The following is a 27,364-nucleotide window of genomic DNA, read 5'->3' on the forward strand; positions in this document are numbered from 1 at the left end:
CCACAGTGGGCTGAACTTCGATTTTATCCTCTACACGCAGCCGCCCCTGTGCCGCTGGTGATGCAGTTTTGGTACTCACCTGACCATTGCCCCTTGCTGACCTTTGCTCCCGAAGACGGGAACTGTAAGTGTATTACTGATCTGAATAACTGCATTATTGTTTCCTCCACTGGATAACACCTCCATAGGAGAAAACTGACCTGCTAGGAAATTGTTCTAAGTATCGACTTTTTAAAGTGAAAAGTATTGCTATTTAAAAACGTATATACCTTATTGCGAAGATCTTGGTCTTAAAATAAAGTACAAACAAAGCTTAGTTTTCTAAAATTAGTGTAGATCTCGTTTTTGAGTCATGTTGTGCAATAAATGTCTTACACTCCTCTGTATGAACCCAAAGGCTGCTCACCCACACTACCACAAATAGAGCATTTTGTGTTTTACATTGAACCCTATACACTTTTGAGGAACCCTAGGACTCTGTGCCTGGTTTAACCACCTAGTTGCGATACCATATCCTACAGCAGTCTCGCATGGCGAGGTGTTATTCATCTTGTAAATGTAGCATAATATCCTCCATTTACACCCACAACTGATTGTTTCGAATCGTTTTGGGCCAGGCAGCCACAGTATTATGGAGACACAGCTATTAGGCATTTTAGGTAAATAAGGGAGGAGTTTAGATTTGTAAAGAAAAAACATACCCAGCTGCACAGGAGCAGGAGACACCAGTGAGCAGAAGCCAAAACCACCAGCTGAAGGAGAATGGCCTACAAGGAAAGGTACAGTATAAGAGCCTACAATAATGCAGCACATATAACACCAAGACGCTCAAGACCTCGCTTCTACAACGGGGCAAAGTGAAGAAAGTACACTAGCACATTGTAAAACCACAAGCTGCATACCAGAGCAGCCATGGGCTGTACATAAGGGCCTAGGCTGTATATTAGAGGGTTGGAAGCCCTCAGGGCAGCATTCAATTTGGATGGCACTCTGAACTCAACAAAAAGATGTCTAGATCCCTGGAATCTAAATCAAAGCAGCCCCAAAAGCCACAAGCAGTATATCAGAACAGGGAAAGATCTGGGGTACACGTCACAGCGAGCCAAAGGAATCGGTTCTACATCAGATCATACACTGGAGGGTACCAAGGTCTCAGGGTCGAAATCATCAGTTCAAATGCTTCAGATACATTAGAGCAGCCCTCTGCCCTGGAATCTACATCGCACTGCAGGAGGCTGCGCTGTGATGCGGACTCAAATGTGGTCAATACATAAGGCAGAAGCACACTGGAGCAATATTGAGGACTAGTGCTCATCACTGCTCACGAAGAATGTTAGAAGAGCCCTACCACATCTTTGAACCTTCAACTTCAAGGCTGGTGTAAGGTTAGCTGCACCTGTGGTTTATCACACCGGTGCAAGATGAGCAGCAGTCTTCCAATAAAGGTGCTGTGCCTGCAGCTAAGAATGCAGCACTTTGCGAGTTTTGATAACAGCTTATGGCACAGGTGTTTCATTGACTATCCCTTTAACTTCCAGGGCAGCATTTCATGAACTTCACCTGCTGCTTATCAAGGCAGTGCAAGGAGAACTATACCTGCAGCCTTATCGCTCTAGTGTAAGGTGGGCTGGAGCTGCAGCTTATGAGGCTAATGCACAAATAACAGTACCTGCAGTGCCCTGCCCAGAGGAAAGGTGGGTTGAACCTCCAGCTGATAGCATGGGTTTTAGGTGGGCCGTAGCTGCAGCGTATGAGGTTAGAGTAGGAATATCTGTACCTGCAGTTTATTCCCTTCTCGGAAATCTGAGTTGCACCTGTAGCTTTCTGTCCCAAGGGAAGGTGGGCCGTCTAGCCTCGGTGCCCACTCTGATCAGCGATCACACTCGGCAACTCTGGGCATTAGCTTGCCTCATCTTCACTAACGGCCCCACCAGACCGCCGGGGATGCCTGGTCTCACCCTGGAGATACCCATTAAGGGACCATCTCTCAGGGAAGCCAGGAAGGGTTTCGCAGCGGTCGAAGCGCCTTGGGACCCTCCGGGTAAGTAGTGCGCTATATAAATGCCTATACATACATACCTGCAGCGTTGGCAGTTGTAAAATTTTAGGTAGGACAGGACAGCCAACAGAACGAAGAAGATGAGAATAGATTCCAGGAGCATCAACCGGGACTGAGTGATGAGAGAGTTCTCTGTGATAATGAAAAAAAGAAACAGACTTGGCTTAAATACACACTTCCTGAGCTGTTGACGATTCACGAAAAGGCATGGTCAGAGCAACCACTAACAACAGCAAAAGTGAGTAAGAATTTTTATTTTCAAATCAAGCGCTGAGAGGACTCCTTGTACCAGGGTGTAAAGGGGCAGAATCCCACAGATAATGGTTAGTAGAGGCTTCTTTGATATATGAATGGCTCCGTAATTGACAATTTCAGACGTTAACATATGCTAAGCTCTTTAACAGCCTCCCTGGCCAATTATTAGTAAGCCTTAGGTGTGACTCATACTGCTCTAACCTAAAAGACTGACTTCAATAGTGACAGGCTTTGTGCGTGCTCTAAAAGCCAGCAAAGAACACTTCACATGTCCTTATATTACAATTTGCCTCTGCAGAATACTACACCTACCAAACAGGAGGAGAAGGGCGGCTCCAAGAGCTGTGCAGTGAGTGTAGTTCATTTCCACCACAATTTGGTAAGCAAGAGCAGGACACAAGCCACCAGCGAGGGCCGGAATAAGTCGCAAGGACCAGACTGGGACACTGGCATCATACTCTGCAACCAAGAGAAAAGCAGAAAAGGTCAAAAGAAGGAAGTAGTTATACGTCCAGTCAAGGGGAGCACAGGTTTAACTCCTTGCATGCTTGTGACGGAACCATTCCGTCATGAGCCACGGTGGTGCTGTGCTGGTTCCGTCACGGCCCGGCCGCAGCGCCTGCGCGGCGCTGATTCCGCGCCTGCGCTGAGGGTTCTATTAGGTGAGCGGGCCGTGACGGAACCATTCCGTCACTAGCACAGCGCCACTACGACTCATGGCGGAGGGGTTCCGTCACGAGCATGGTGGCGCCGCGCGGCCCCCCTCTCCCCTAGCGCTGCGGCGGAATTACCACCGCAGCCAAGGGGTTAAAAAATGCTACTGAATATGTGACAAATACGCTATACAAAAGCTCACAACACACAGCAGAGAAGCGGCATTAAAAGTATTTTTTTACCTGCCCCAATTCTGTTCCACAAAAAGTTCCCATCGAATCCTCCAATGTAACCTGAAACAAGAACATTTTGATTACTACACTACAAAAAGTAAAGCAGTGTGTTGATGGCTCTGAAGGAAATGGCAGCAGCTTCCGGGGAAGAGCACATTTCGACAGTGGCAGTGCTGGCTAAGGAAGGGTGGGAGGTGGAGGATGGATATATATGTTTCAAGTTGTGCAACGTGCTGAAGAGTGATCTCAAGAAACGATTGTGTTCAATGGAGGAGATGTAGTGTGCTACAAGGTTCCCATGGAGGAGGTGGTAGGTGATCAGAAGGGAACCGCATTAGAAGCGATAAAAGTTCAGTGTTAGGTAGCCCACCGTGAGCAGTAGTTCAAAGTGAGAAGGGAATGGAGGAGGGCAGCATGGGTATCGAGATAGTGCTAAAACTGAAAATTGTGGGTGTACATGAAAGAAAGATATTGTAAGTGTGGCTGTGTAGGACTTCATTTACTCACTCAGAGTGATAAATATTGGGGAGAGTTCTATTTAACAAGATCAGAACTTCAGCAGAGGAAGAAAATATAATAAATAAATGCCAGCTGGGTTTTCGTAGTCATCTTGGTACTGTGGAACAGTGCTTGAATCTCAATTTAATTATAGGGAAATACATCATCGCCCGACACAGTCCTCTTTACCTGGCATTTATGGACCTCTTGTCCTCTTTTGATTTTGTTAATAGATCCAGACTTTGGCAATGCCTTTTAGATTATGGGTTAGATAAAGATTTGGTGCATTTTTTAGCATATCTGCATAGGCACTTAAGGGCCCGGGTAAGGATAAGTATGGATGGGGAGGTGTCAGGAGACATAGTGGTTGGGAGAGTCGTTAGACAAAGGTGCGTTCTCCACTCCTATTTATTTTATATATTAATGAACTTCATAATGTTCTATTAATACTATCACCTTGGTCCCTGATTCTTTGATATGCACTCGCACTTTCCCTTATTTGGGGTTACAATTCTCTGATAATGGGTCTTGACACCACACTTGGCTTAGGAACGGACAAAATTTTTAAGAGCCATAAATTCTGTAGTAAATCTCCCACAACCAAAAAGAATTGAGGTGGTACTGTCCCTACTCAAAATGTATAGGACACAATGTGTACCAATCATGACCTATGGGGATGAAATTTGGGGCCATATAAATTTGAAAAGTGTCCAGGCCGAAGAAAATAGATTTTGTAGGAGACTTTTGGGCCTACCAATTTCATTGTCCACCTTTGTATGCCATAATGAGTTAAGAATGCCATATTTGGAGGATTACATTAGGTCCCTCCCAGTCTTGTTTTGGCTAAATGTTTGGAAAAATCCAGCAGCCGTATTAACTAGGGAGATTCTGGCTGCTTGCCTAAAATGTGATAAGGGCGGTGATATCCCTTGGCTGGCCCAAGTACGGGCAAATCTGACTGCGGTCAATCTAGGCCATATTTTTAATAACCCTGAGAAACTAGATGGAATTGATGGAAAGACCATCCGTAAAGTTTTATATAAATATTACTGGGACGCGAGGCATGCTCAGGAATCAGTCAAAGCATCTGTGAAACAATATATTTTAATGACAGGTGAGGGCGGACCCCTCTCATGCTCTCCCATTAGTTATCTCTTAAGAGACATTACTCGTTGGGAGCGAAGTCTTCTTTTTCGTCTTAGATCGGGCTCAATAAAGTATCTGTTGTGCTTCCCCATAGGCTATCAACCTAACATTGAGAATTTGGTTTGTCCATGTGGCAACTTAGGGAAACAGTCTATGTTAAATTTTTAGTTTTCTGCTCTTTTTATCAAAATTGTAGTATGTAGTTATAGATACCGTTTTTCAGGGCAAAGGGAACAACGGATTTTAAGGTTGCATATAAAATTATTCTCCAGCTTAAAGATGATGACATAACATATCAAGTGTGCACTTTCTTGAAAATGGCCATCCGCTCACGTTCTTCTACGAACGGATGATTGCTGTATTAGGTTGTACCATATGTACCCTTGGACTTTGTATTGTTTTTATCTATATTGCACACTTGCACTTTTACTCAATGCTGCTAATTGTAACTTTTCTGAAATTTAATGACTTGCCCATTCCTAGTTGCTCCTTTGTGAAATATTTGCACTTTGCACATTAATATTGAAGATGATATCGAAGACATGGATAACTTAGTAATATTTAATTGACTAGTTTTATTGATGAGTTTTATTTTTATATTTTAATGATGATGGTCTATGTCTGTGATTACGAGTAATGTTTGCACTTTTATGGATAATGCATATCCGAATAAAGATTAACGATTGATTGATTGAGTGGATGAAGTAGATGCAAAGAGAAAAACAAAGTAGCCTTTCCATTGTTGCGCACGCTGGTCTGCGTTTGGGGCTTTACAACATTCATAAGGTGTTGATGTTATTGAAAAATGGGATAGTGTTAGATCACAGTTGTCAGAAGTGGTTCTGTACTTGAAAACAAAGGGCTGGTTGAAAGAATTATGTCTAGCAGATTACCACCAAATGGGTTGCTTTCTCTAGTTAAGACCGAGAGCAGGGCATCAGCAAGTACTGCTTGAACATTTGAGAGCTTGGGTTTATTAAACTAAATAATATGTTTGAAAGCAATGGTAAAGGAGAAAGAAAAATGGTTTGTTGTTCAATTTAAATAATACCTATTTTAGTTCTCAATTGAGTGCTAAAGGCTCTGGATTTTCATAAACAGGACAATATGGGTGCTAACGTGGCGATAGTTGTAGGAAACTAGAATTTTGTTGCAGTTATACCCCCAATTTTTGCTCCATTTTTAGGTCGAGCCTAGAGCAGCGCATGCGCTGCTTGCTCGACTTTTAGTAGGGGGTAAAAAAAAAGTGCTACCCACAAGCTTTTCCTGGTCAAAAGCTTGCCGCCATCTGCCTTTCTTATCTCATTATGCCTTCAAGCCGACATGGCTCATTAAGTGCTTTCACACGCACACACCTCCCTCTGCAGCCCCATCTATGCATTCCGCGCAGCCAATGCTTGTTGTAATTTGCGGTCGCGCTTCTTTTAATTGTTTCCTGCCTCCAGTCCTGGTTGTGCACTTCAGTATTTCTTTCCCACCACTCAGTAACAAAGATCTGCACGTTTCCGCTGTGTTTTTTTAGCTGTTCACTTCTGGGTAGTCAGTGGTTAAGGGCTTGGTGACTACCACGGCCCTGGTGTCCAGCAAGCCACAGACTGAGAAATAGACTCATGTTTGGCCTCCGCTGAAGCGTGTGTCCAGTTCAACTACATCATGCCACCCTGCATATCGTCTGTTATGTGCTTCTTGGCAGGCGTGGCCCACACCTGTAGCTGCGAGTGCCGGCAGGCTCACCCACTTCTATTTTCCAGCTTTCAGTCTCTCTCTGAGCCCAATGCCGATGGATGGTCAGTGATCTGCTATTGTGTGTTTGCGTGCTGAGTCCCGTTGTGCCGAGTACCGTTGCGCAATCGCACCATTACGCACCATTACGCCACTAATGAGGACAAGGACGGCTGATGGGTCTGGCCTTGGCTCGGTTTACCCCACTGACTCCACCGGCCCACTATTCCCGAGGACGTGTTGCGCGACTTCACCTCTGCTGGTGTATTGAGGGGCATTATCGTACAGATTGTTATTGCGGGACAAACATTGTTCATCCTAAAATGACTTTTCGGCTGTATATCAGTACTGGAAATACTTTTCATAGTTCATTTTTTTGCAATAACTCTTGAAAAGCTGTATTACCTTTGCAGCATATCGGCACTCCACCCAGGGGTCCTCTCCGTTTTCGGAAAAGACTGGCATTTAGAAAATAAAAAGCTTTATAAGCTGATACTTAATGAGCAGTTTGACAAATGAAAGCATTTTTTATGCGGAACTGCTTTTACACTCCGCTTGTCTTTCGCCAGTATCACAGACACGAACTCGCTTCTGCTGCAGCCCTCCTGATTTTGAGGTGATGCTGTTACACGCTGCATATTTACCATCCTTTTAAGTCACTAGACTAGGTGAAAATAGCATTCGAGCCTTTCTGATACGAACTTGCCGCTCTCTCGGACCAAGTTTTGACAATCTTTTATTTAAACTACTCTTTTTTGGGGGGTATAAATGAGGCCAATATTACCGCAATAGTCGAGTGCATAAAATGAGACATAAAAGACAATGCGTTGCTTTTCCAGGCTAAATCCTGGATATTTCATGTTTTTTTTAAAGCACACAGTTTTATGGTTCCAATTCAGCACCTCTACATTAGCACTTTTTTTAAACACCTCGAGCAAGTGAGATAAATGCCACTTGACTCCAATGATTGCTAACTTTTTGTTAGCTAGTATTCTAATAGACTGAGCCCTATTGCCTTTTACAAAAATACGCAAAAAAAGTCTGTTTTCCCCATTTGATTACCCTCCCCACGGTTTTCAATTTTAGCAGTAAATTGTTCTTTCATGTCAAGGGGGCATCCGTACATGTCCCACTGAGTTAAATGGTGAATAGGAGTGTCTTTAAAGCCCTGTGAACTTGACATTTTCATTCATTCTTTCATTTTAGAGGGAAGAGTTTCAGGCCATAGTAGTTAAGAGGGAATCTTTTTACAACCATAACACTGCAGGACTTTGTGAGCCTTGAATGAAGACGGGGCTTTCTGTAGTGATTGCACCAAGCATATTTCTGGCCCAGATGTGGAGTGCGATATAAGCTGGCAATAAAATTGTTTTAGAAGTAATTCTTCCTGCAAAGTGCTGCTACTGGAGAAATGTAGTTTGTGTTTAAGCCATACGCTTAATCACATAGGCCATGCATGCCCCTTTTAGAGACCTCACTTTTTTCATCCCACTTAAAACCCTGATGTCAACCTCTAACATTTCTGGTGCTTTGCAGCAGTTTTAAGACGTTGTTAGAGTTTCCCATTGCTCAAATGAGCGTAAGTTCTAATATTTATGTTTCTCTTACCTTCATTGCTTGATTTCGCACAAGAGAAAGTGTCATTCATACTTGTTGAAATGTCACTCAGAATTACACTCAAATTCTGAAAATGTCACACATAGCAATCTGAAACCTTGGCAGCTATGTGTATTCAGCCTTTGATTTATCGGCTCCTGAGGGCGACTCCGGTCCTGGCTTTGACCTCTGGCTCCGCATCTGCCTTTGCTTCTGGTGCGGTGGAAAATACCACACAGGGCCTTTTTCTCCCCTCTCCCTCCATTACAGATCGAGAAACTTGGAGGAAAGATGGGTGGGGGAGCGGTGGCAGCACATTAACAGCGGCTAATACTCACAGGAACAGCAGTGTGGGTTTTTGTCATCTTGTCAAGTTTCCCCATAAGGAGATATATGCAGAAGAGACGCTCTGGAGAAATAGAAACTAAGTGGAAAAGGTGCTGCAACTGTTGGGCCTGAGGGGGAAAAATACTCACTGGCAAACCTTAAAGAAAGCAGGTTCAGCGCCAGATAGTACTGTTCTACTCTATACTTACTCTTTCACCTTTACTTTTCCATTACTTTCTCAGTCCATTGCACAATTCCTTACTGACTTCTATTCTCCCATTAATCTTTCGGCCCACTGTGAGGAATATGAACATAGAAGTACAAAAAGGGGAGAAATCAGCAACTAATGCATACCCTAAACGATTATCAAGGCGGATTGTAATTACTTAATACTGACTGGCCTTCCATAGCCTGCCTCCATAGGTGTATACCTATAGTTTGGGCAAGTCAGCGACCTTGTTCCTTCCCTGCGCATAAAAGCAAAATGCGCACAAAAATAACTCAAAACAGGTGAAAACAAGCATTGGCATAGCCAATAGGTCTCGCCTTAGGGACCTTATAAGTGTTTAGCCATGCAACAGTTAATGTTGTTGCAGTAAGGATATTGTGCTGCATAACTAAATACTTATAAGGTCCCAAATGCAAGACCTATTGGCTATGCCAATGCTTGTTTACAACTAGATTCTGCTTTTCAACTCCGACAGTGCACTGAGGCCTGCTAACCAGACCTCAGTGCCCGTCCTCTCTCCCTAAAACAAGTTAAAGTCTAATTGTAACTCAATTGGCTAGCCCTTTGGCACCCTTATAAGTCATTAGTAAATGGTACCCCTGGTACCAAGGGCAGAGGTACTGGAGAGGGTCCCTAAGGGACCCACACACAAATTGCATGCAGGCTGCCACTGCAGACTACACGAAGAACAAATGATAGACGGAATGCTGAACAAATCAAACATTCACCCCAGTCACAGATCCGAGTTAAATCCATCATTTGTTTGTTCACCACACCACCACGGTTTGGCCCCAGCCATATGCAAATCAGTCTTTACCCTGCATGGAATGGCTGATATGGGGTGATAGCGTTGAAGATGGCGTGCTGAATGGTCAGCGCCGAGCAGCAAGGAGTTTTGCTCAAGGACTTCTTTTGCATTGCTATCTTTACTTAAGGAAACGCACACCCAGGAAGATCCATGTACCAAACCCAATACATTGAGGAATAAGCCTATAATTGTAATCCCTGGAATATTTGTTGGCTAGCCATCTTTTCCATTATCACCAAATCTGGAGTACGGTTTTGATGTTCTATGTGCTCCACATACTGAAAACGGACACCAACTTATGAAACGATGATAGTGCCTAGAGGCCTAAATCATGTGTCTCTTCATCCAGGCAAACGAGGACTGTCGTACTAGAACATAGCCAGGGTTTTATGATCCCCACCACTCGCCTTTAAAAATCAAAAAACATGCTGTCCTGATGAAGGTAGATACAAGTCTCATATAAAAAACAGAGCTCCTTCTCCTGAGTTTTATGAATCGTAGGTGATGTTCATATCCCAAGGGATATGAACATCACCTACGATTCATAAAACTCAAGGGATATGAACATCACCTACGATTCATAAAACTCAGAAGAAGGAGCTCTGTTTTTTATATGATTGTTGACCCAATCCTTTTCCTGCCAGAAAGGGTAGCTCCCACCTCACAACTTTTTGGGTAGATACAAGTCGTCATTTCCACTAAAACGTGCGTTGACCTGGCCACAGTTAAATCTCAGCTGGCAACACAAACACAGACAGTTATGAATTGTTATCTCTGTGATCTTATCGGTGTATGCTGGTGTGGGCTGGGGAGTGTATGTTATTGAGGTGTATGTGCAAGTGTGGTGTTGAGTGATAGGTCAGGATACAAGTGTGGTAAAATTATGGGGATACATTAATGATTTGAATGTGCTGTAAATTCTAACTATGATGATGTATAGCAGTGGGTAGCCCCTAGAGCTTACATTAGCCTATAGTAAAAGGACACAGGTCAAGTGGGAGTTTTTTGCATTATTGTTTGGTTTCTTTCCCCCTTGCTCCCAGAACTATAAATGATCCACAGGGGGGTATCTCCTTTTTTGTAAGGATGAGGGGTGATACCCTGAAGCCAGTCCCAGGATGCTTGTTTCCGGTCCAGGAAGGACTTGGCCTGGCAGTTCAGGCTGGACTGTTCCCATGGGGCACAGGGTCAAGACTGATTTGCATATGGCTGGGTCCAAACTGGGGTGGCATGGTGGCCAAAAGAAAAATGGATTTAACCCAGATCTCTCGACTGGGGTAAGAGTGTTTGAAGAGGTTCAGCACTCCTATCATTGTGTTGTGTTTGCCCCAAGTGACCAAGGGTATGCTCTGACGTGGGTTCCTTGCTCACTTTGCCACCATATTCAAGCTAGCCTGGCTGATGAGGGGTGATACCCTGAAACCGGTCCCAGGATGCTGGTTTCTGGTCCAGGGAGGACGTGGCCTGGCACTTCGAGCAGCACTGTTCCCATAGGGAGCAGGGTCATAGACTGATTTGCATATGGCTGGGTCCTATTTGGGGTGGCATGGTTAGCAAAACAACAATAAATGTAACCCAGAACTCTTGACTGGGGGACAGCAGGGCTCGAGAAATTCACTCGACCGCTCGCATTTGCGAGTGAGATTGATTAAGGACGAGCTATTTTTAGGTCCTACTCGCCCTTTCTGGCGAGTAGGAATACAAACTTGACACTTGACCTCTGCCTCTGAAAGCAGAGGAAATGTGACAAGAAAGCAAGATTTAAAGGCATCTTTATTGCTCACGAAGTAAATGAGCAATAAAAATGCTTTTAAATCTTGCTAACTTGTCACAATTGCTCAGTTTTCAGAGTTTGAGGTCAAGTTCATTTAAGTTAGGTCGAGGAGATTTTGTAGTTTACTAGACCTGCAGGTCTAGAGCATTTTATATGATTTGTCGAGCCCTGGACAGTGTTTGAAAGGTTTCAGCACTACTTCCATCATATTATGTTTGCACTGCAGACTGCGTGTCATGGTGCAAACCATGAGTGAAAACACAACATGGCATACTCTCTGTGTGAGATGGCAAAGTCACTACATGTAATAGATGTAAGACACCCCTACAGCAGGCCTTGTAGCCCTAAGGCAGAGTGCATTATATTACACGTTAGGGTATATCTGCATGAACTCATATGCCCCTGTGCTAGCTAGTTCAATTACTAGATGGAACAAGTGAGCAGGGAAGCCATGTTAAGTATATGTACTGGGCACTGGGCATTTACAGTTCCCAAGCTACATTAAAGCTTCACTAAAATCTATGGGGTTTGGTATCAAACATCTTGCCTTAATAAATCTGTACTGTTTCTGTGGTGTTCAACACATTAAATAAAGTAACAGGAAACTTGTAAAGTAGGAAAGTGGGTATTTATTAACCCCATCCACGAAGACCAACGATCAACTAACCTCTAGGGAGGTGTACATTCTAAGCAAGAATCTCCTAACAAGATTCCATAAATTAAAGGTACAAAGCATGTTAACACATTATAACACATCTCCCTTCCCAATAAAAAAAAAAAAAAGGAAAAAAAAAATTAAACGTAATCTTTTAAGTATAAAGGAGGTCTACGTACTCTCTGACCCAACCTAGAAGAAGAAGAGGAAGGTAAACTTGGAGAAACAGGAGAAGAGTAACAGGAATAACCAGAATTACTTCCAACAGGATGGGCACTTACAACAGCAGGCAACCTTGAATCAACCAAAACCACACAACTGTTATTCCATATCCTTCCATCATCCGTTTTGATAGCATTTCTAAAGATTTTCACTACAGAGCGAACTTCAGTGAACTTCGACCAAGACCTACATCCAACAGGAGCTCTGATACGAACAAGATCACCAACTTTGAACTTATGAAACAAAACAGACTTTCTGCGATCAAAATATTCCTTCCTAGAAACTTGTTTGTCCAATTCCCTACACCTCCATTCACCAATACTGTTATCAACCAAACCTTTGTTCAGCTTCATCCAACCAGGACACCACAATGTATTTGGAACCCTCCCCTTAAACAATTCAAAGGGAGATCTTCCAGTGGTCGAATGGGGAGCCATCCGGTAACTGTTAATTCTATCTTTAAGTGAGATCTTCCAATCCAACCCAGAAGACCTGGCAAGCTGAATTGCTTCTTTAAGAGTCTTATTAACTCTTTCAACTGCACCATTTGACTCAGGATGGTACAAGGAACATCTCTTATGAATTACACCACACATCTTTAAATAATCTTCAAATTGCTTTGAGCAAAACTGAGGTCCATTATCTGAAAGTAAACTGTTAGGAAAACTTTCTTTCAAAAAAAATACCATCCAAGAATTTGATGACGGCATCTGAGGTTATGTCCCTCACAGCAGAAACCTCAATCCATCTTGAATATAAGTCTATTAAGACAATCAAATATGGAGTATTAGAAACCCCAGACAAAGGACCAACAATGTCAATTGCAACTTCATCCCAAGGATGATTAGGTAAAATCCTCTTTACCATGGGCATTTGTCTAGTCTTCAAGATTTTGTCGCTAGCACAACATTCAGGGCAATCTCTCACCATTCTCTCTATTTCTAGATCCATCCCAGGCCACCAAAACTGCAAACGAAGAATTTCTTTAGTCTTGACAATGCCAAGATGACCACAATGAGCATGGGATAATAATTTTTTTCTGATGCCAACAGGAGGAATTAATTTTGTCCCACGAGTAAGAAGACCATCATCAGTAATAGAAAGTTCATCTGAAACTAACAACCAAGGTTTTTCTAAACGAGTATGACTTTTTAGAGAGGAAATAAGTTTGGAAATTTCTTCATCCTTCTCTAACTCAGTCTTCCATTCACTCTCCTCAACTGCCCCCTCAGTAACTTCACATACTCTGATACTCTCATCTGTACTGTCATCTGTATCAAAATTATCTTCTTCATGAACAATCCCAACATCAACTAGCCTAGACAAGCAATCTGCTGACTTATTGGCTACACCAGGAATATAATCTACTTCAAAATCAAATTCTTGTAAAGAAATAATCCATTTCCTAATTCTCGATGATATGGCATCTAAACCTTTCTTTGAAAAAACTTCTTTCAGGGGTTTATGATCTGATAAAACACACACCTTAGAGCCCCAGATTAAATTTCTAAATTTCCTTAAGGCCCAAAAAACTGCAAGAGACTCCTTCTCAATGACGGAATAGGTTGTTTCCGCACCCTTTAGACATCTAGAAGAACAACAAATCAAGAAATCATGCCCATCTTTTCTTTGCATTAAAATAGCCCCAAGACCTTTACCACTTGCATCAGTGAAAATAAAAGTCGGTAGACCAGGAACAAAAGCATGTAAAGATGGAGCCTTATTTAACTCATTTTTTATGCCAACAAATTCTTTTCTACAATCATCCGTCCAATCAAAAACAGAACTTTTTGCAGTCAACTTCCTCATGCTATGTGTTTTTTCTGCAAAATTAGTGATAAACTTTCCGTAGAACTCAACCATTCCTAAAAATGAAAGTAACTCATCCTTGTTAACAGGTTCATTTATCTTTGAAATAGTCTCCATCAGTTCTTTTTTAGGGAAAACACCTTCACCTGTAATTCTATGTTCTAGATAATTCACTTCTCGCACACCGAATTTGCATTTACTTTTCTTCAAAGACATACCAGCTTCACCCAAACGTTCAAGAACCATACATACTCGTTCATTGTGTTCTTTCAAATCTTTTCCAAATATTAACAAATCATCCTGATAACACTTCACCCCAGGCAAACTTTTCAAAATCTTAGCCATAATCCTTTGAAATACAGAGGCTGCCGAAACAAGACCAAACGGCATTCTTTTGTACTTGAAAGTTCCCATGGGAGTGATGAAAGACGTTAGCTCATGTGAAGACTCATCCAGTTCCACATGGTGGTAGGCAGAAGCTAAATCAAGAGTGGTAAAGTATTTTGCTCCACCCAAAGTGCCAACCAACTCATCAATGTTGGGTAACGGAAACCTATCTACAACAACTTCCTTATTTAGGGATCTCAAATCAACACAAAGACGAATTTCGCCCGTTGGTTTCTTCACAATAACAATGGGAGCCAACCACTCTGTTGCCTCAACTGGTTCAATTAACCCATTATTAATCAGCTTGTCAATTTCTTCTTTAACTTTGGTTTGTTCTAACAAAGGAATTCTCCTCACCTTTGCTACAATAGGAATGGCATTCACTTTCAGTTTGATATGATGTTTATAACCACGTAAACATCCCAATTTTTCTTTAAAAACATCTGGATTTTTTTTTGAAAAAACGTTACATAAGTCATCACTCACACAACCTTCCACACTCTCATTTACTTCTTGAATTATCACTTGAGGAATAGAATTTGGATCAAGTGTCACACCAAGTTCTCTTTGATGTAACCATCCTATCAATGCATCACCTTTTTTCGCTACATATATTTTCCCAACAGTTATGCGACTACCTAATTCCATTTCACCCAAGAAATAACCTAGAATTTTTATCGGTTTGTCACTATAACCTAGAGGTAATATATCTGATCTCATTAATTTTGGATTATCTGGGAAAGTATCCTTAAATAATTTCTCATCAATAAGGGTAATACAAGAACAAGAATCAAATTTAAAGTTTATCATCTTATTCTCTACCTTCACTAAATGTGAAGGATGATCAATCTCATTACATTTTATCTCAAAACTCACAGTTCTAACTTGGGGTTGAGACCATTTCTTTTTTATAAATTCTCCTTTCAACATTCTTGTTCTACAGAACTTTGCATAATGACCTCTCTTCCCACACCCGTTACACACAACTTTTAATGCAGGACAAATTGGAGAATTTGCTAAGTGTGAATTTTGACCACATCTGAAACATGAAAATCTACTAGATTGAGGAGAAAACACAGCATTAGGCATACTAGGATTCATTACATTTCCTATTGCAACCTGTTTTTCTTGTCCACCTGTACTTTCTTGCTTTTTTATTTGACAAACAATATCATCCACCTTAGTTTCTTCTTTAACATCAGGTTTCTCCTTCTCTTTTTTTAATTCACCTACACATTTAGTCATGTGTTCGACTTGTTTAGCAATAACCAAAACTTCTTCAAGAGGAGGTTCATCTTTCAACCATAACTCTTTCCTGATGTCATCATGTGCACATCTTAGAACAAATTGTTCACGTATTCTCTCGTCAAGTGTTTGTCCAAAATTGCATGAAGATGCTAACTTCCTTAAACAAGATACATAATCCTCGACTGTTTCATCTTTCTTCTGTTCTCTCAAATCAAAATGATAACGTTCCATTATGGTGCTTAATCTTGGTAAGTAATGACGGTCTAACTGTAATATAGCGATTTCATATTCATTCAGATTTCTTTGCTCTGCTGCAGGTAAATCTGGTAGGTGTTCTAAAACATCTTGTCCTTCACCACCGAGACAATGTAGAAGAAGAGCAAGTTTCCTTTCTGCGCTCAAATTTGTGCCACATACCCTGGCATAATTCGCAAATATTTTTCCATTTCACGTTGGGTTCTCCAGGACTTACTAGAAAAAATGCTGGTTGAGTAACGTTCTGCATTTAAAAAAAAAAAATTGCCCCTTCTTTTTTAAATGATCACTTGTTTAATAGAGCCAAATTTATTTATACAACAAGAGAGAAGAAAAAAAAAAATTGTGGGCTTAGTTTGCTTGAAAATATCAATTTACAATGTTCTTTTCTTGTTGAAAATATTGTTAGCCTGCTGAGAAACATCAACTCATAATGTCCTTGAATGGAGAAATTGACTTAACTTGCTTGAAAAAAATAACACTCCACAATGAAAAAAAAAAAAGATTATAACTCAACAATGTCCTTTACTTGTTGAATATTGCTCTTTACTTGCTGATAAAATGTCAATTAATCAACAATGCCCTTTACTCACAGAACAATGCTCTTAACTTGTTGAGAAAATGTCAACTAATAATGGCTTCGAATAGTGCAATTATGACAAGTTACAATGCCTTGACTTGAGAATAGAATTCCTTGGTATTGTGAGGTGAAGAATGCGCTGAGTAGAAATAATGGAACACAGCGCTAGAACACAACGCTGACTAGAGATAATGAAGCGCACAGCTGAAACGCATTGGAATTGAGCGTGATGAGCCCAGTTCAGGTCGTGCTTACGTCAGCTGGAATTCCCTTTCAGATTGAACGGCTCGCACTTTTCACTGCTCATGCTCCTCACTTTGCTTGCGCTCCTTATTTTGCTCGCGCTCTTCACCTTGCTCGCGCTCCTTACGTTCCATTTATCTTTTAAAGCTCGCGCTTGATACTTTTAACTTTAAAGTTTATTTTTATGTTAAAAAAAAATAATTTAACTACTCTTTCACTGAGTTTAAATGCCCACCGCTCTCCTCACCGGATAATAACACAGACGTTCATCGAGTAAACAAACCGCCGCAGGGAAGTCACCGCTTCCTTTTATTAAATACAGCCGCTGGAGGAGGGGTGTCTTTATCTTCTTTTCCCTTCGTGTTGAGGTCTCCCGATCGTCGCCAATTTAATGTGGTGTTCAACACATTAAATAAAGTAACAGGAAACTTGTAAAGTAGGAAAGTGGGTATTTACTAACCCCATCCACGAAAACCAACGATCAACTAACCTCCAGGGAGGTGTACATTCTAAGCAAGAATCTCCTAACAAGATTCCATAAATTAAAGGTACAAAGCATGTTAACACATTATAACAGTTTCCACTACAAGATTTATTACAAGCACCCAGAGGGCAATCAGAAGTGCCCCCTGAAAAACCTACCACTATCTAGTGTGCTGGCTGACTGGTATCATCCAGCCTGCCACCACAGACGAGCTTCTGACCCCTATAGGTGAGAGCCCACACTGTCTGAGGTCAGAATCAATACCTTCTCCGGAGGAAAGTGTTCACACCTCCTCCAGCAGGATGCCTTGTGACTTAGCATATCAAGGCCAGGGGCTTCAAAGCCCCTGCCACCTTTGATATGCGATCCCAGCATTCCCCAGACCTGGGAGAAGCTACCCCTCCTGTCCTGAGACCCATTTAGCACCATGACAGGCGTTAATTAGCTATGCAAGGAGGCGCGTTACACAGTCAGGCTACTCACAACCCCAAGTTAGGCTACCTGAAGTGTACACAAAAAGAAGGATTTCACCATCTTGGTTGTGGTAAAATCATGAACTCTGAGACAGGGTTATGCTCACAGGAAGTGGTCATATAGGAGTTGTAGTGACACCAGGGGTCAGTAGCCCTTTGGCTACCACCCTACATTCTCCACAATGCCCTTAAATTGAGTATTTAGGTAGCCCCTTGACACCAGGATAACAGATTTATCTAAATGAAGGAGGGCAAAGAAGAGCCAAAGACGTGAGAAAAGAGGTCCTGCACCAAAGACTGGCGTCAAACCCTACCACGCTGCTTGCACTGCAACAATCACAGAGACCAACTCATCCTGAAGCTGGCTTGCCTCCCCAAACCCTTGGAGGTCTGCCCAGCACTTCATCTGTCCAGCAAAATCTCCCTTGGGGTGGAGGAGTCATCCCACTGCATCCACAAGCACCAAAAGTAGCTGTCCCGTGTTCTGCTGATCGTCTGCGCCAACTAAGGAGCATCTTGCTAGGAGGTCAGTCCCAACTCCCAAGCAAGTTTCAAGACGCTGACCCCTCCAGGAGCCCCAAAGCACCAATAACCTGGGTAACGGAGTAGTTCCAGCAGTCAAGGCCTGTTGTGTCCAGCCTGACACCACGCACCGAGGAAGACTGACCTGTGAGAGTCTGTGACTGCCGTGACCCGCCGGACAAAACACCTATGCACCCAATCCCCCTAGCCCAAGTTCACAGAAACCAATGTTGCCTACGTTGTCTAGAGATCTTCAAGAATCCTAACACACATTGGGTTCTGCCAGACTGGTTCTTCAGTACCCCCCTTGCAGCCTCTCTCTTACAGGCACTTTTCCTATGGACTTTAACGGCTAAAGTTTGAAGCTACCGCTGCGTAAAGCACCTCTGCACCCGGACACCCCAGGGCAGGTAAACTTCAACTGTTGGTGCTTTCTTGGACCTTGGCCCCTACTTACCTTAAGTCCAGAAGAGCAGTCCTGTAAGTCGTTTGCAAGTGACCCTATGCACTGTATATTTCTCCCTTAGGATAATATTACAACGTTTGAGCCTCATGCTCAAACCTGACAGCAGTATTTTCTGTGTTTCTGTAAATCTCTAACTCGAAAGTGCTTACCTGATCTCGAAGATCTCGGTGTCTAAATGAATATAAAATCTGTGTTATTTATAAATGGGTGTGGAATTTCTTATAGACTGTTTGTCTCATTTATGGACTCTGTGTGTGCAACAAACGCCTAACACTCCCCTCTGATAAACCTACGGCTGCTGGACCACAATACCAAAAATAGAGCACGTTAGTATAGTTAAAGCAAGACCATGTACACTAATATGGGATACCTGGACACTCTACACAGTGCACCTAGTTTTGGTACACTATATATAAAAAGCCAGCTTCCTACCATGGTGAGGATAAATTTGTCTGCCTCTTCCCATTGGGTGGTTTTGTCCAATTATGCTATAAATCCCTATGCGGGCTAAATATGGAATGACCATAAGCAGTGTTATAAGTGGGGCGTCAAGTGCAAGTGGGGCTGCTGGGAATGGAAAGACGGTGGCTTCGTGAGTGATGATGGCTTATGGACTGAATGCAAGAGACTGATGAAGTAACAGGGCAGTTCGATGGACGAAGCAGAGAACATGGAAAACAAAGAGTGACCATTTGTAAAAGGTACTTAATGCGACGCCATCGGACAACTCTCCTACGATTTTGGAACTCCTACCTCCAAGAGCCAGGATCATATGACCAAGTGGAGGGCCGCTGTCATCCACAAAGAAAATCCGCTTCATGTAGAGAGAGATGAACTGGCCATAATACACCTCGTCGAACCTGGACAAAAGCATAAGCACCATCAGGCTCACAGCAAGTGTGGAACTGAGACGGAACAATGACTGGAGCGCACGTAGACAGGGTAGTTCATGAATATTTAAAAAAGACAGTGTTTCCAGTCTCAGGATTTCTTTTAACAAATCAATGCATTTCATAAGATGCAATGTTCCATTTGTTTCGAATAAACTACTTGGACTAATAGCCTAGTTCACTTTTATTCATAACAGAAAAGCAGAAGACATAGAGTAAACTGGTATTTGTAGAGTCAATCGCAAAAATCACAAATAAACTATTTTCCTTATGTCTTATTAGCAGAATAGACGTATGGTGCTCCACTGATCTTATTAAGAAGCACACAAAGGTGATGCGACGATATTAACTTACACCACAGCTGGGGGATGGGTGAGGGCCCAGAGACGGCTCACCAGTCCTGCCACGGTTAGGGCCACCAGAACCACATTGACTTTAACGGTCAGCACAATGGGCAGTTTCAGGAAACTTGGCATCTTCACAACTGGACTACATGCAGCTAAACAAGAGAACGAAAGCAACACAAAAAGAAACTGGGTTATGGAAGATCACAGTGTTTTTAACAGGGCATTAACAACTTCTGAGTAAACAAGCGACTTTATGTGTAGAAACCTCACAATGGTTTACTTCTCATGGGAGAGAATAGGCTCCTTAAGGAACTACGAAAATATAGAGCAGAACCCAACACCACATACTATTTGAGGCCTGTATAACTAGACAAACATTCGAAGTTGGCTTTAGAAAATGAACACAACTTATCAGACCACATGGATGTGTGTATTGTATGTCGGAAAAGCAGTCCCCTTTATCTACAGTTTGTGTGTGTGTATATATATATATAGTCAATAATACTTTTATTTGATTTTGTTAAAAATCATAAAAGCGTAGAGAAAGCACTTAATACAAAATGGAGGTTAAAAAGTTACAAAAGCTTAAAACGTAACGGTTGTGCACTCAATCTTCAATTGTTAAACCACGATGTGTGTGTGTGTGTGTATATATATATATTTTTTTTTTTTTTGCGGAGGGCGCGCTTTGCACGGCTGGTGCAGGCAGCGGGGACGGACTCTCCCCGAAAATAATCCTTTACCAAAAGAATGTGCTTGCACTCGCTCAGTCAACTGACACTGTGATCAAGACCTGCTGGTCGAAACGCGTAGGTGTGGGGAGTGCTGGCAAGCAGGGCCGGCGCTAGGCATGGGCAGTATGGGCAGCCGCCCAGGGCCTCGCGCTCAGGTGAGAGGCAGGGGGCCCCCCTGCTCCACCAGGGCCCCCTCCCCACACATTACAATACACATCAGAGATGTCTGGTGTCGACGACCGCGAGGTGGCATTCCTGGGGGTGCAGGGGTGGGGGGAGAGGGACAAACAGAGTGGGGAAGTCAAAGCGGCAGGGCCAGCAATTAGGGCTCAGTGTTAGGGGCGAGGCAACACCTCTTGTACCAGCCATTCCCTGTCTGCATTTTGTTGCTAGGTGACAGAAGGCCCCTTTGTTTCCAGGACCAGCCAGACACAGGTAAGGAGCAGTGGGTGAGGGGAGGAGGGAGCAGCCAGAGAAACTGGTGCTGGGGCAGTGTTTTAAGAAAGGCCTTGTTACTGCTTCAGGCCCAGGGGAGGGGGCCCCCTTTCCCTGGGCCTCTAAGCACTATGTTATGTTATATATGCTGTTTTGTAACGTGCACAACTACTACCGGAGTATCCTGGCGCGGTATACCGCTGGGGAACCCGTCCTGGCTTTCCCTGTGGGATGGTCCCTACTGGGAGTCCCCAAGGTGAAGCCAGGCATCCCCGGCGTTGATGGGGCCGTTGTGGAGATTAGGCAAGCTAATGCCCAGAGTTGACGAGTGGGACCCCTGGTTAGAGTAGGCACCGAGGCGAGAATTAACAAGTCCGCTGACCCTAGTCCACGACCCTGCCGCATCGGGAATTGAACCCTGGTCCCGGGCCGACTCCTGCTTCCGGGTCTGCCGCCTCTAACCAGTGAGCCACACCACTCCACTATAGAAATCTGCAAGGTCAGGGTGTGGGGGTCCCCTTCCCAGAACCTTGTAGCCACTACTCCCTCTTTCTTTTCCTTTCCTTTATTTGTTCCCCTGTGAAATTAATCCAAAAAAGAAAAACTTTTTTGCTGGAAAGGTCATCTTTTTTGTGAAATTTTTCACTTCCAAAGTGCAGCCTTGGGAAAGAGAGAAATAAAAAATTCAAACTGTAAAAAATAACTAAAGCAAGACAGAGTGGGTCGAAAAGGGGCCAGATTGATTTTATTCAATCCAAATCACATTAGTGCCACTACACAGAGTTTACCAGTGAAGCGCTACTTTTGTTTTCTTGTCTTTCTCTAAACAGCATTGTTTTCCCCAGGTGGGGAAGTGCACCATTTCTGGATGTACTGCAATACCTCCTTGATGGGCGGACTGGAAAGTGCATACCGCTGCTCTGTATTCACAAATGTGGTCTTTTTAAACCATATTGCTTTTGTTTTGTAAGGATATATTTAATGGGCATTGTAGCAGGTCCATTCCAGCCCTGTAGTCATGGCCTTAACTTTTCATGCAAAAGCACTCATTCATTTCTGAATAAGTGCTAAAGCGTTAAGGTAACCATGTTGTTCCTGCTTACATTTCACATGCTTTAATTAATCTCACATTGCTTACGAGTGTTTGCTTTTTCCAGAATGTTGTCACTTTATTTTTTTAGGCAGCATATTGCTCTTGTCTAGTGCGTAATTTGAAATGAGTCGCCTCTAGGTGTTAGTAGCAGGGCACAATTGGGTTGTAGTTGAAGGCAGTGCGAGTTTCTCTCAGTGGGGTAGTATGGTGTTCAGTGGAGAGAGGATGTGGCACTATGGTCAGAGCTGCCGAATTTGGAACTGGTGAGCCAGGTTCAGCCTTCATGACCTGTCCACCAGACCCATCCCCATGAGGGAGCACATTCCCATGCTAGACCTTGGAAGGACCCGCATGACCTTAGAAGGCCTGATGTCTTAGCACCAGCAGGTGAACCGTAGCAGTGGCATGTGTGGTTAAACCTTGAAGGCCTGTCTACCACAATCCCTATTGAAGCCCACCGCAAGTCTTTTGGGAAGGCCTACGAAGCAGCACACCCTAGAGCAACAGTGACTCTGTCATTGAGGTCACAGGACCCTTGAGCAGGGAGGCTCTAGGGCGGTGCAAACAGTGAGATCGCACTGAGCGCTGACTTTGGGTCATGTTTGTGAATATATTATGTTTCTAAAAGCACTTGCTGCCGCCTTCCTGGTCTCCAGGAATTTTCGGCAACAACAAAAATGTCATGAAACTCCGGTGATCAATAATATACATCTTTGCGAGACCTGCACCTAGCTTTTCCATCTAATGAGACAAATGTAATACATTTAACAGTTTTAAAATATATGGACTTATTTCATTTGTATATTTATCTTTTTGTCCATGTTACTGATATCCACGTTAGGTCTCTTCAGGAATGCCAAATAAGATCAATAGACCTGCGATGTCACTTTCTATGATGTCACTTCTTGTGATGTTACCAAGGGCGGCTTCTTCACTAGGGCGGAGGAGCGACGCCCCACTACTTTCTCGCAAAAGCAGAAACACAAAATGCTAAAACGACCATTTTATGTTTCTGCTTCTAGCTCTGCGAGAAAGCAGAAGTGTTTTATTGGGGGCGGGTGGGTCTGTTTTAGGGCAGGAGAGGATTGCCTTGCCAACTGCTAAGGGCGCTGACTGCTCGGCCTAACCAGTCATGCGCACTCTAGCCTTTTGCTATGTAGGCTGCAATGCAGCCTACATGGGGAAAAATGGCCTCCCCATAGGCGCCTGGCTGGTCGGCATCCTGATCAATCACAACGCTGCCATTGCAGAATTATGATTGGCTTAGGGTAGGGGAGGGAGGCTGCCAGCTTCCTGTTCTCCACCCCCCCCCTTCCGAACTCCCGCGAGATCCTCCACCCGCAAGTCATGCCGGCTGCGACTGGAAGATATATGCAAATTAGAGGGGCCTCGCATCTTCTCTTTCGCCCGGGGCCCCAGGAGTTCTAGGACCGGCCCTGCTGGCAAGAGCCTCTTAACCACATCGATGCTGCGGCGATTTTTGCGCTGTGCGGCTGTTTTCCCTTTTCCGCGTTACATGACGAGCTCAGCTCGTCATCAGCACACGCCACCCGTGGCTGATCATCAGCAGCGAAGGGGTTAACAAATAAAACCTGAATTATTGACTGAGCGAGTGCAAGCACATTCTTTTGGTAAAGGATGTATATATATATATCTGATGCACCTTAGTGGCTTTTATCATAGCTTGGCATGGCAGGTTTCATTTTTTTCACTACCTCTTTTCTCACAATTGTATGTTCTTTCACTAACTCTCTTACTTCATCCTACTTTATGACTTTGCTCTTTTTTTAAACCCCCAGCTCTCCTGTTGGTTTTCTTATTGCGTTATTTTTGTTTCTTCCCTTTCCGTTTCTGACTTTATATCTTCCCTCTTTTTGTTTCTTTAATTCCTCCCCCTCTGTCTCTTTCTGCAGCCTGTGAAGAGTGTGCAGAGTTCAGCGGGACCCCACCTACACTTGAATCATCCAGATGCACTCAGCGACGCGAGGCTCCCCGGGGTCCTTGCCCTGCTCCTTCCCGTGGCCCGTGCCCGGCTGGCAGCTCTTGCATCTATCTGCCCGCTGGGTACCACAGCAGGCACGGCGCATGCGCCCTCCCCGGCGAGGACTAACCTCCTGCATGCACCCGGCGGCTGGGTGTGATGATTGACAGCGAAGAGGCGGCGCCGGGAAAGGCTCTGACGGCTGCCATTGGTTACAAATGATCACCCACCCGGAAAAGGTATTCACGTTCTACCAATCAGGAGTCCTTCCTTTCACCGGAAACAAAAGAGAACACGGCCTGGAAGTTCAGCTCAGCAGCACGTGAGCCGGTATTTCTGCAGCTCACTGCTTGTGCGAGCCTCAGAGTATCAGGTGCCGCCGCGGCGCCTGCTTTGATAAACTGCAGCATTTACACCGTGTTTTAAAATATTTGGGGTATTTTAAACTACCCCTGAAAAAAAAACTATCCCGGGAACGTAAAATAGCTGCATACTCGGGATTCAGGTTCGAGTCTCGGCGTCACTTCAAACACCCTGTGATTCTGGTAAAATAACTTAATTTCCCTGTTCCCAAATACGAAACGTGAATTTATCCTTGTGTAACGTAACTGGTGCTTGTTTTATATTTGTACTTCATTCAAGATGGCTACATGGTGTCAGTAGTCCTTTCTTAGTGTTTCTATCTTCCCAACCACCCATAGTACCTAAGAGTGTTCTATTGAGTATGTGAGGATTCCAGCCTTGGCAGTTGATGGTCTGGTCAGCTGTGAGGTTTACTGCTCTGCAGTGTAATTTAATAAATCTATCCTAATAACCTGAAGACGTGTCCTGCTGCTTACCTAATCTACTTACAACAGTGCTCTTTTGAAGCGCTCCAATACATACTTTCAGATTGCATTCGCACTTTGAAAAACTGCAAAAACAAAGTAGGAAATAAGCCTTTGTGATTATTTTGGCACAGGTTACACTCTTCTAAAATATTCTTGAAAGTAGACTAATAGCCTTGCCAAGTACCACGCATCAGCCATTAGACTAACGCATTTTGGTGTGGTGCAATGATGGCAGCTGGTGATTGCAAAAAGTGGTGCAGCAGAAGTCGAGAGACAGCTTTGCAGCACACAATTGAGCATAGCGACCAAACCTGATGCCTGATTTTCTCAAAGAGTTGACCTGGGAAGAAAGGTTGAACGCAGACACTCCATAGTTTTCTTTTTAATCAACCTTCAGAGGATGAAAGGCTGAGTGGAGTGTCAGATTTCAAACCATGGGCTCAAATACAGATTATCAGCCTTGACAGAAGACTTAGTGGATGCATAAGCCCAATGAGCCTTCGGCCCCAGCTAGGAGGCCTGAGCCTGACCAGGTTCCCTTCAAACCTATTTCCAGCGTACGTTCAGCACAATTTCTCATCAAGTCATATATCCATCCTTCCATACACAAACACTAATTTCCCCCACTGAACTATATACTTCCATCCACACCCTCAACCATTCGGCTGTTTACCCACTAACTCATACTAATACACACACTCAATTATACATTCTTATCAAACTATCTGCCCACTCATTCCCATCATTTACATTGCCTTACCTGCTCACTGTTGTATTTCCAGTTATTAAAATATGTTATTGGAGGAAGCAAGTTGCATTCATTCAATTCATCATGTTTTAACAAGCTTTTGTCTATCTACCTTATCATTCCCACAGTCATGGACCCAGTTACTCACTCAAGATCATTCCCCTACATACCCCATTCAAAAATTATTTCACTTTTTCCCACTTTACATAATTCACCTACCCACGCATATTCACATATTTGCGCCAAGCTTCCCACTGTCATTCAATTAATTCATATATGCATCACATTCACCGATTTACACAGTCAACCCCCACATTCAATGCTACACCCGTTCACACAAACACACCAAACATCACTAGTCGAGTAACCAGCAATTTAATTAATAAAAAGTTACACCTTGTTACTGCTTGTTTAATTCTCCTTTAGTATTACATCTAGATGCCCACTGTCACAGTAAGCACATATCTGCAATGGAGGGGGGGACAACTACTTGCAGTTGTATCAGTAAAAGTTTTGCACTGACCCAATTAGTACTGCAGAGAAGACAGCAGTTGGAAAGGAAAATAAATAGAGACAAGAGAAGGAACAGATTTTTACGTTTTTCTCCAAATGTGCAGTTTTTTTGAGGCAGCTGCTGATCTGTTATCTTGCTTGCATAGGTTGCGTTAGGTCACAGTTATCAGGATTTCGTTTTTACAGTTTAATATAATGCAAACTCGACCTGTTCAGGATTCTCATACATGCTGTGCTGAGCAGGAATGTGCTTGTAAATACACGAAATCTAGCGCAACACCACAGACTGAAGAAAATAAGTTTGTCATCAGCGTCTTTTGGAAACTTCCTAAACCCACCCTTTCACATATCATAGGGTGGGGTTGGGTTAGTCAAGCTTGCCGGCCCCTCCTCACCCTGTGTCAAGATATTAAAGGGTGGGGTAAGTGCTTCTAGGTGACATGCAAGCCTGTGGAGCCCGGGCTTAGCAGCTAAACGCCAGAGGCTGATTTAAATGGGCGCACTGGAAGAAGGTAGAGAAATTAAAGCAACGTCATGGCGCTCTGAGGAAAAGACCAGGGCTGTGTGTGGATAAGGCCTGATAGTGCTGAATCAGGCACCTCCTCACGAAGGCATTGCAAAAATGCCTAGTACGGTAACCTTCATTTCAATTGTGTTTACTTAAGGTTTTGTTCTAGGAAGCCATGAAAGTTAAGGAGACGCAGCCCCTGTGCCCATATACAGGAGCCGCTACTGGTGTGGTGGTCCGCATCACTGCGCTAAAATGCAAAGTCATGCGTTTATAGCACCTCCTGAAGTAGCTGACAAGTGGGAAACAGGAGTGCCACTTTTAGCACTCATTGATCAAAGCAATTGTTCTGTTCCGGCAGTATTGAATTATTATTTGTAAAGTTTACATGAAATCTTATCTGCCAGGAGTTGGTCTGGTCGCGCCAGCCAGGCTGGGATCAGGTGTGCTCTCTAGCTGCGGGACCGCTGCAGCATTTGCAACATTGTCCATTTGCCGCCCAAGACAGAATTTAAGTCACTAGTGGGTGGTACAAGCGGGCAGCAGTTATGTTTCTAAGTTTACTTTTGCTGCCCGCTCTGCCGCCTGTAACCTCAATTCCTCTCATCATGATGCCCTGCAACCGGACCAGGCTGCTGGA

At 43.5% G+C, this 27,364-nt stretch overlaps 1 protein-coding gene across 4 annotated transcripts in view; it reads right to left on the reverse strand.

The window, feature by feature from the left end:
- Nucleotides 1–24,231, reverse strand: part of POMT1 (protein O-mannosyltransferase 1) — an 81,363-nt gene extending 57,132 nt beyond the window's left edge. For 2 of the 4 annotated variants that reach the window (XM_086924789.1, XM_086924786.1), the window contains exons 1-7: nt 24,098–24,231; nt 19,890–20,034; nt 19,399–19,505; nt 3,211–3,261; nt 2,627–2,773; nt 2,080–2,191; nt 702–767 (exon numbers count right to left, since the gene is read on the reverse strand). In XM_086924789.1, coding sequence (XP_086780915.1) covers nt 702–767; nt 2,080–2,191; nt 2,627–2,773; nt 3,211–3,261; nt 19,399–19,505; nt 19,890–20,011 — 605 coding nt within the window. In that variant the 5' untranslated portion in view covers nt 20,012–20,034; nt 24,098–24,231. Of the gene's footprint in view, nt 1–701; nt 768–2,079; nt 2,192–2,626; nt 2,774–3,210; nt 3,262–19,398; nt 19,506–19,889; nt 20,035–24,093 lie in introns of all 4 variants that reach the window. The other 2 variants (XM_086924787.1, XM_086924785.1) reach the window with 1 other exon arrangement.
- Between the last annotated feature and the right edge of the window lie 3,133 nt (nt 24,232–27,364).

This window comes from Lissotriton vulgaris, chromosome 5, assembly GCF_964263255.1.
Source record: "Lissotriton vulgaris chromosome 5, aLisVul1.2, whole genome shotgun sequence".
NCBI classification, from domain to species: Eukaryota; Metazoa; Chordata; class Amphibia; order Caudata; family Salamandridae; genus Lissotriton; species Lissotriton vulgaris.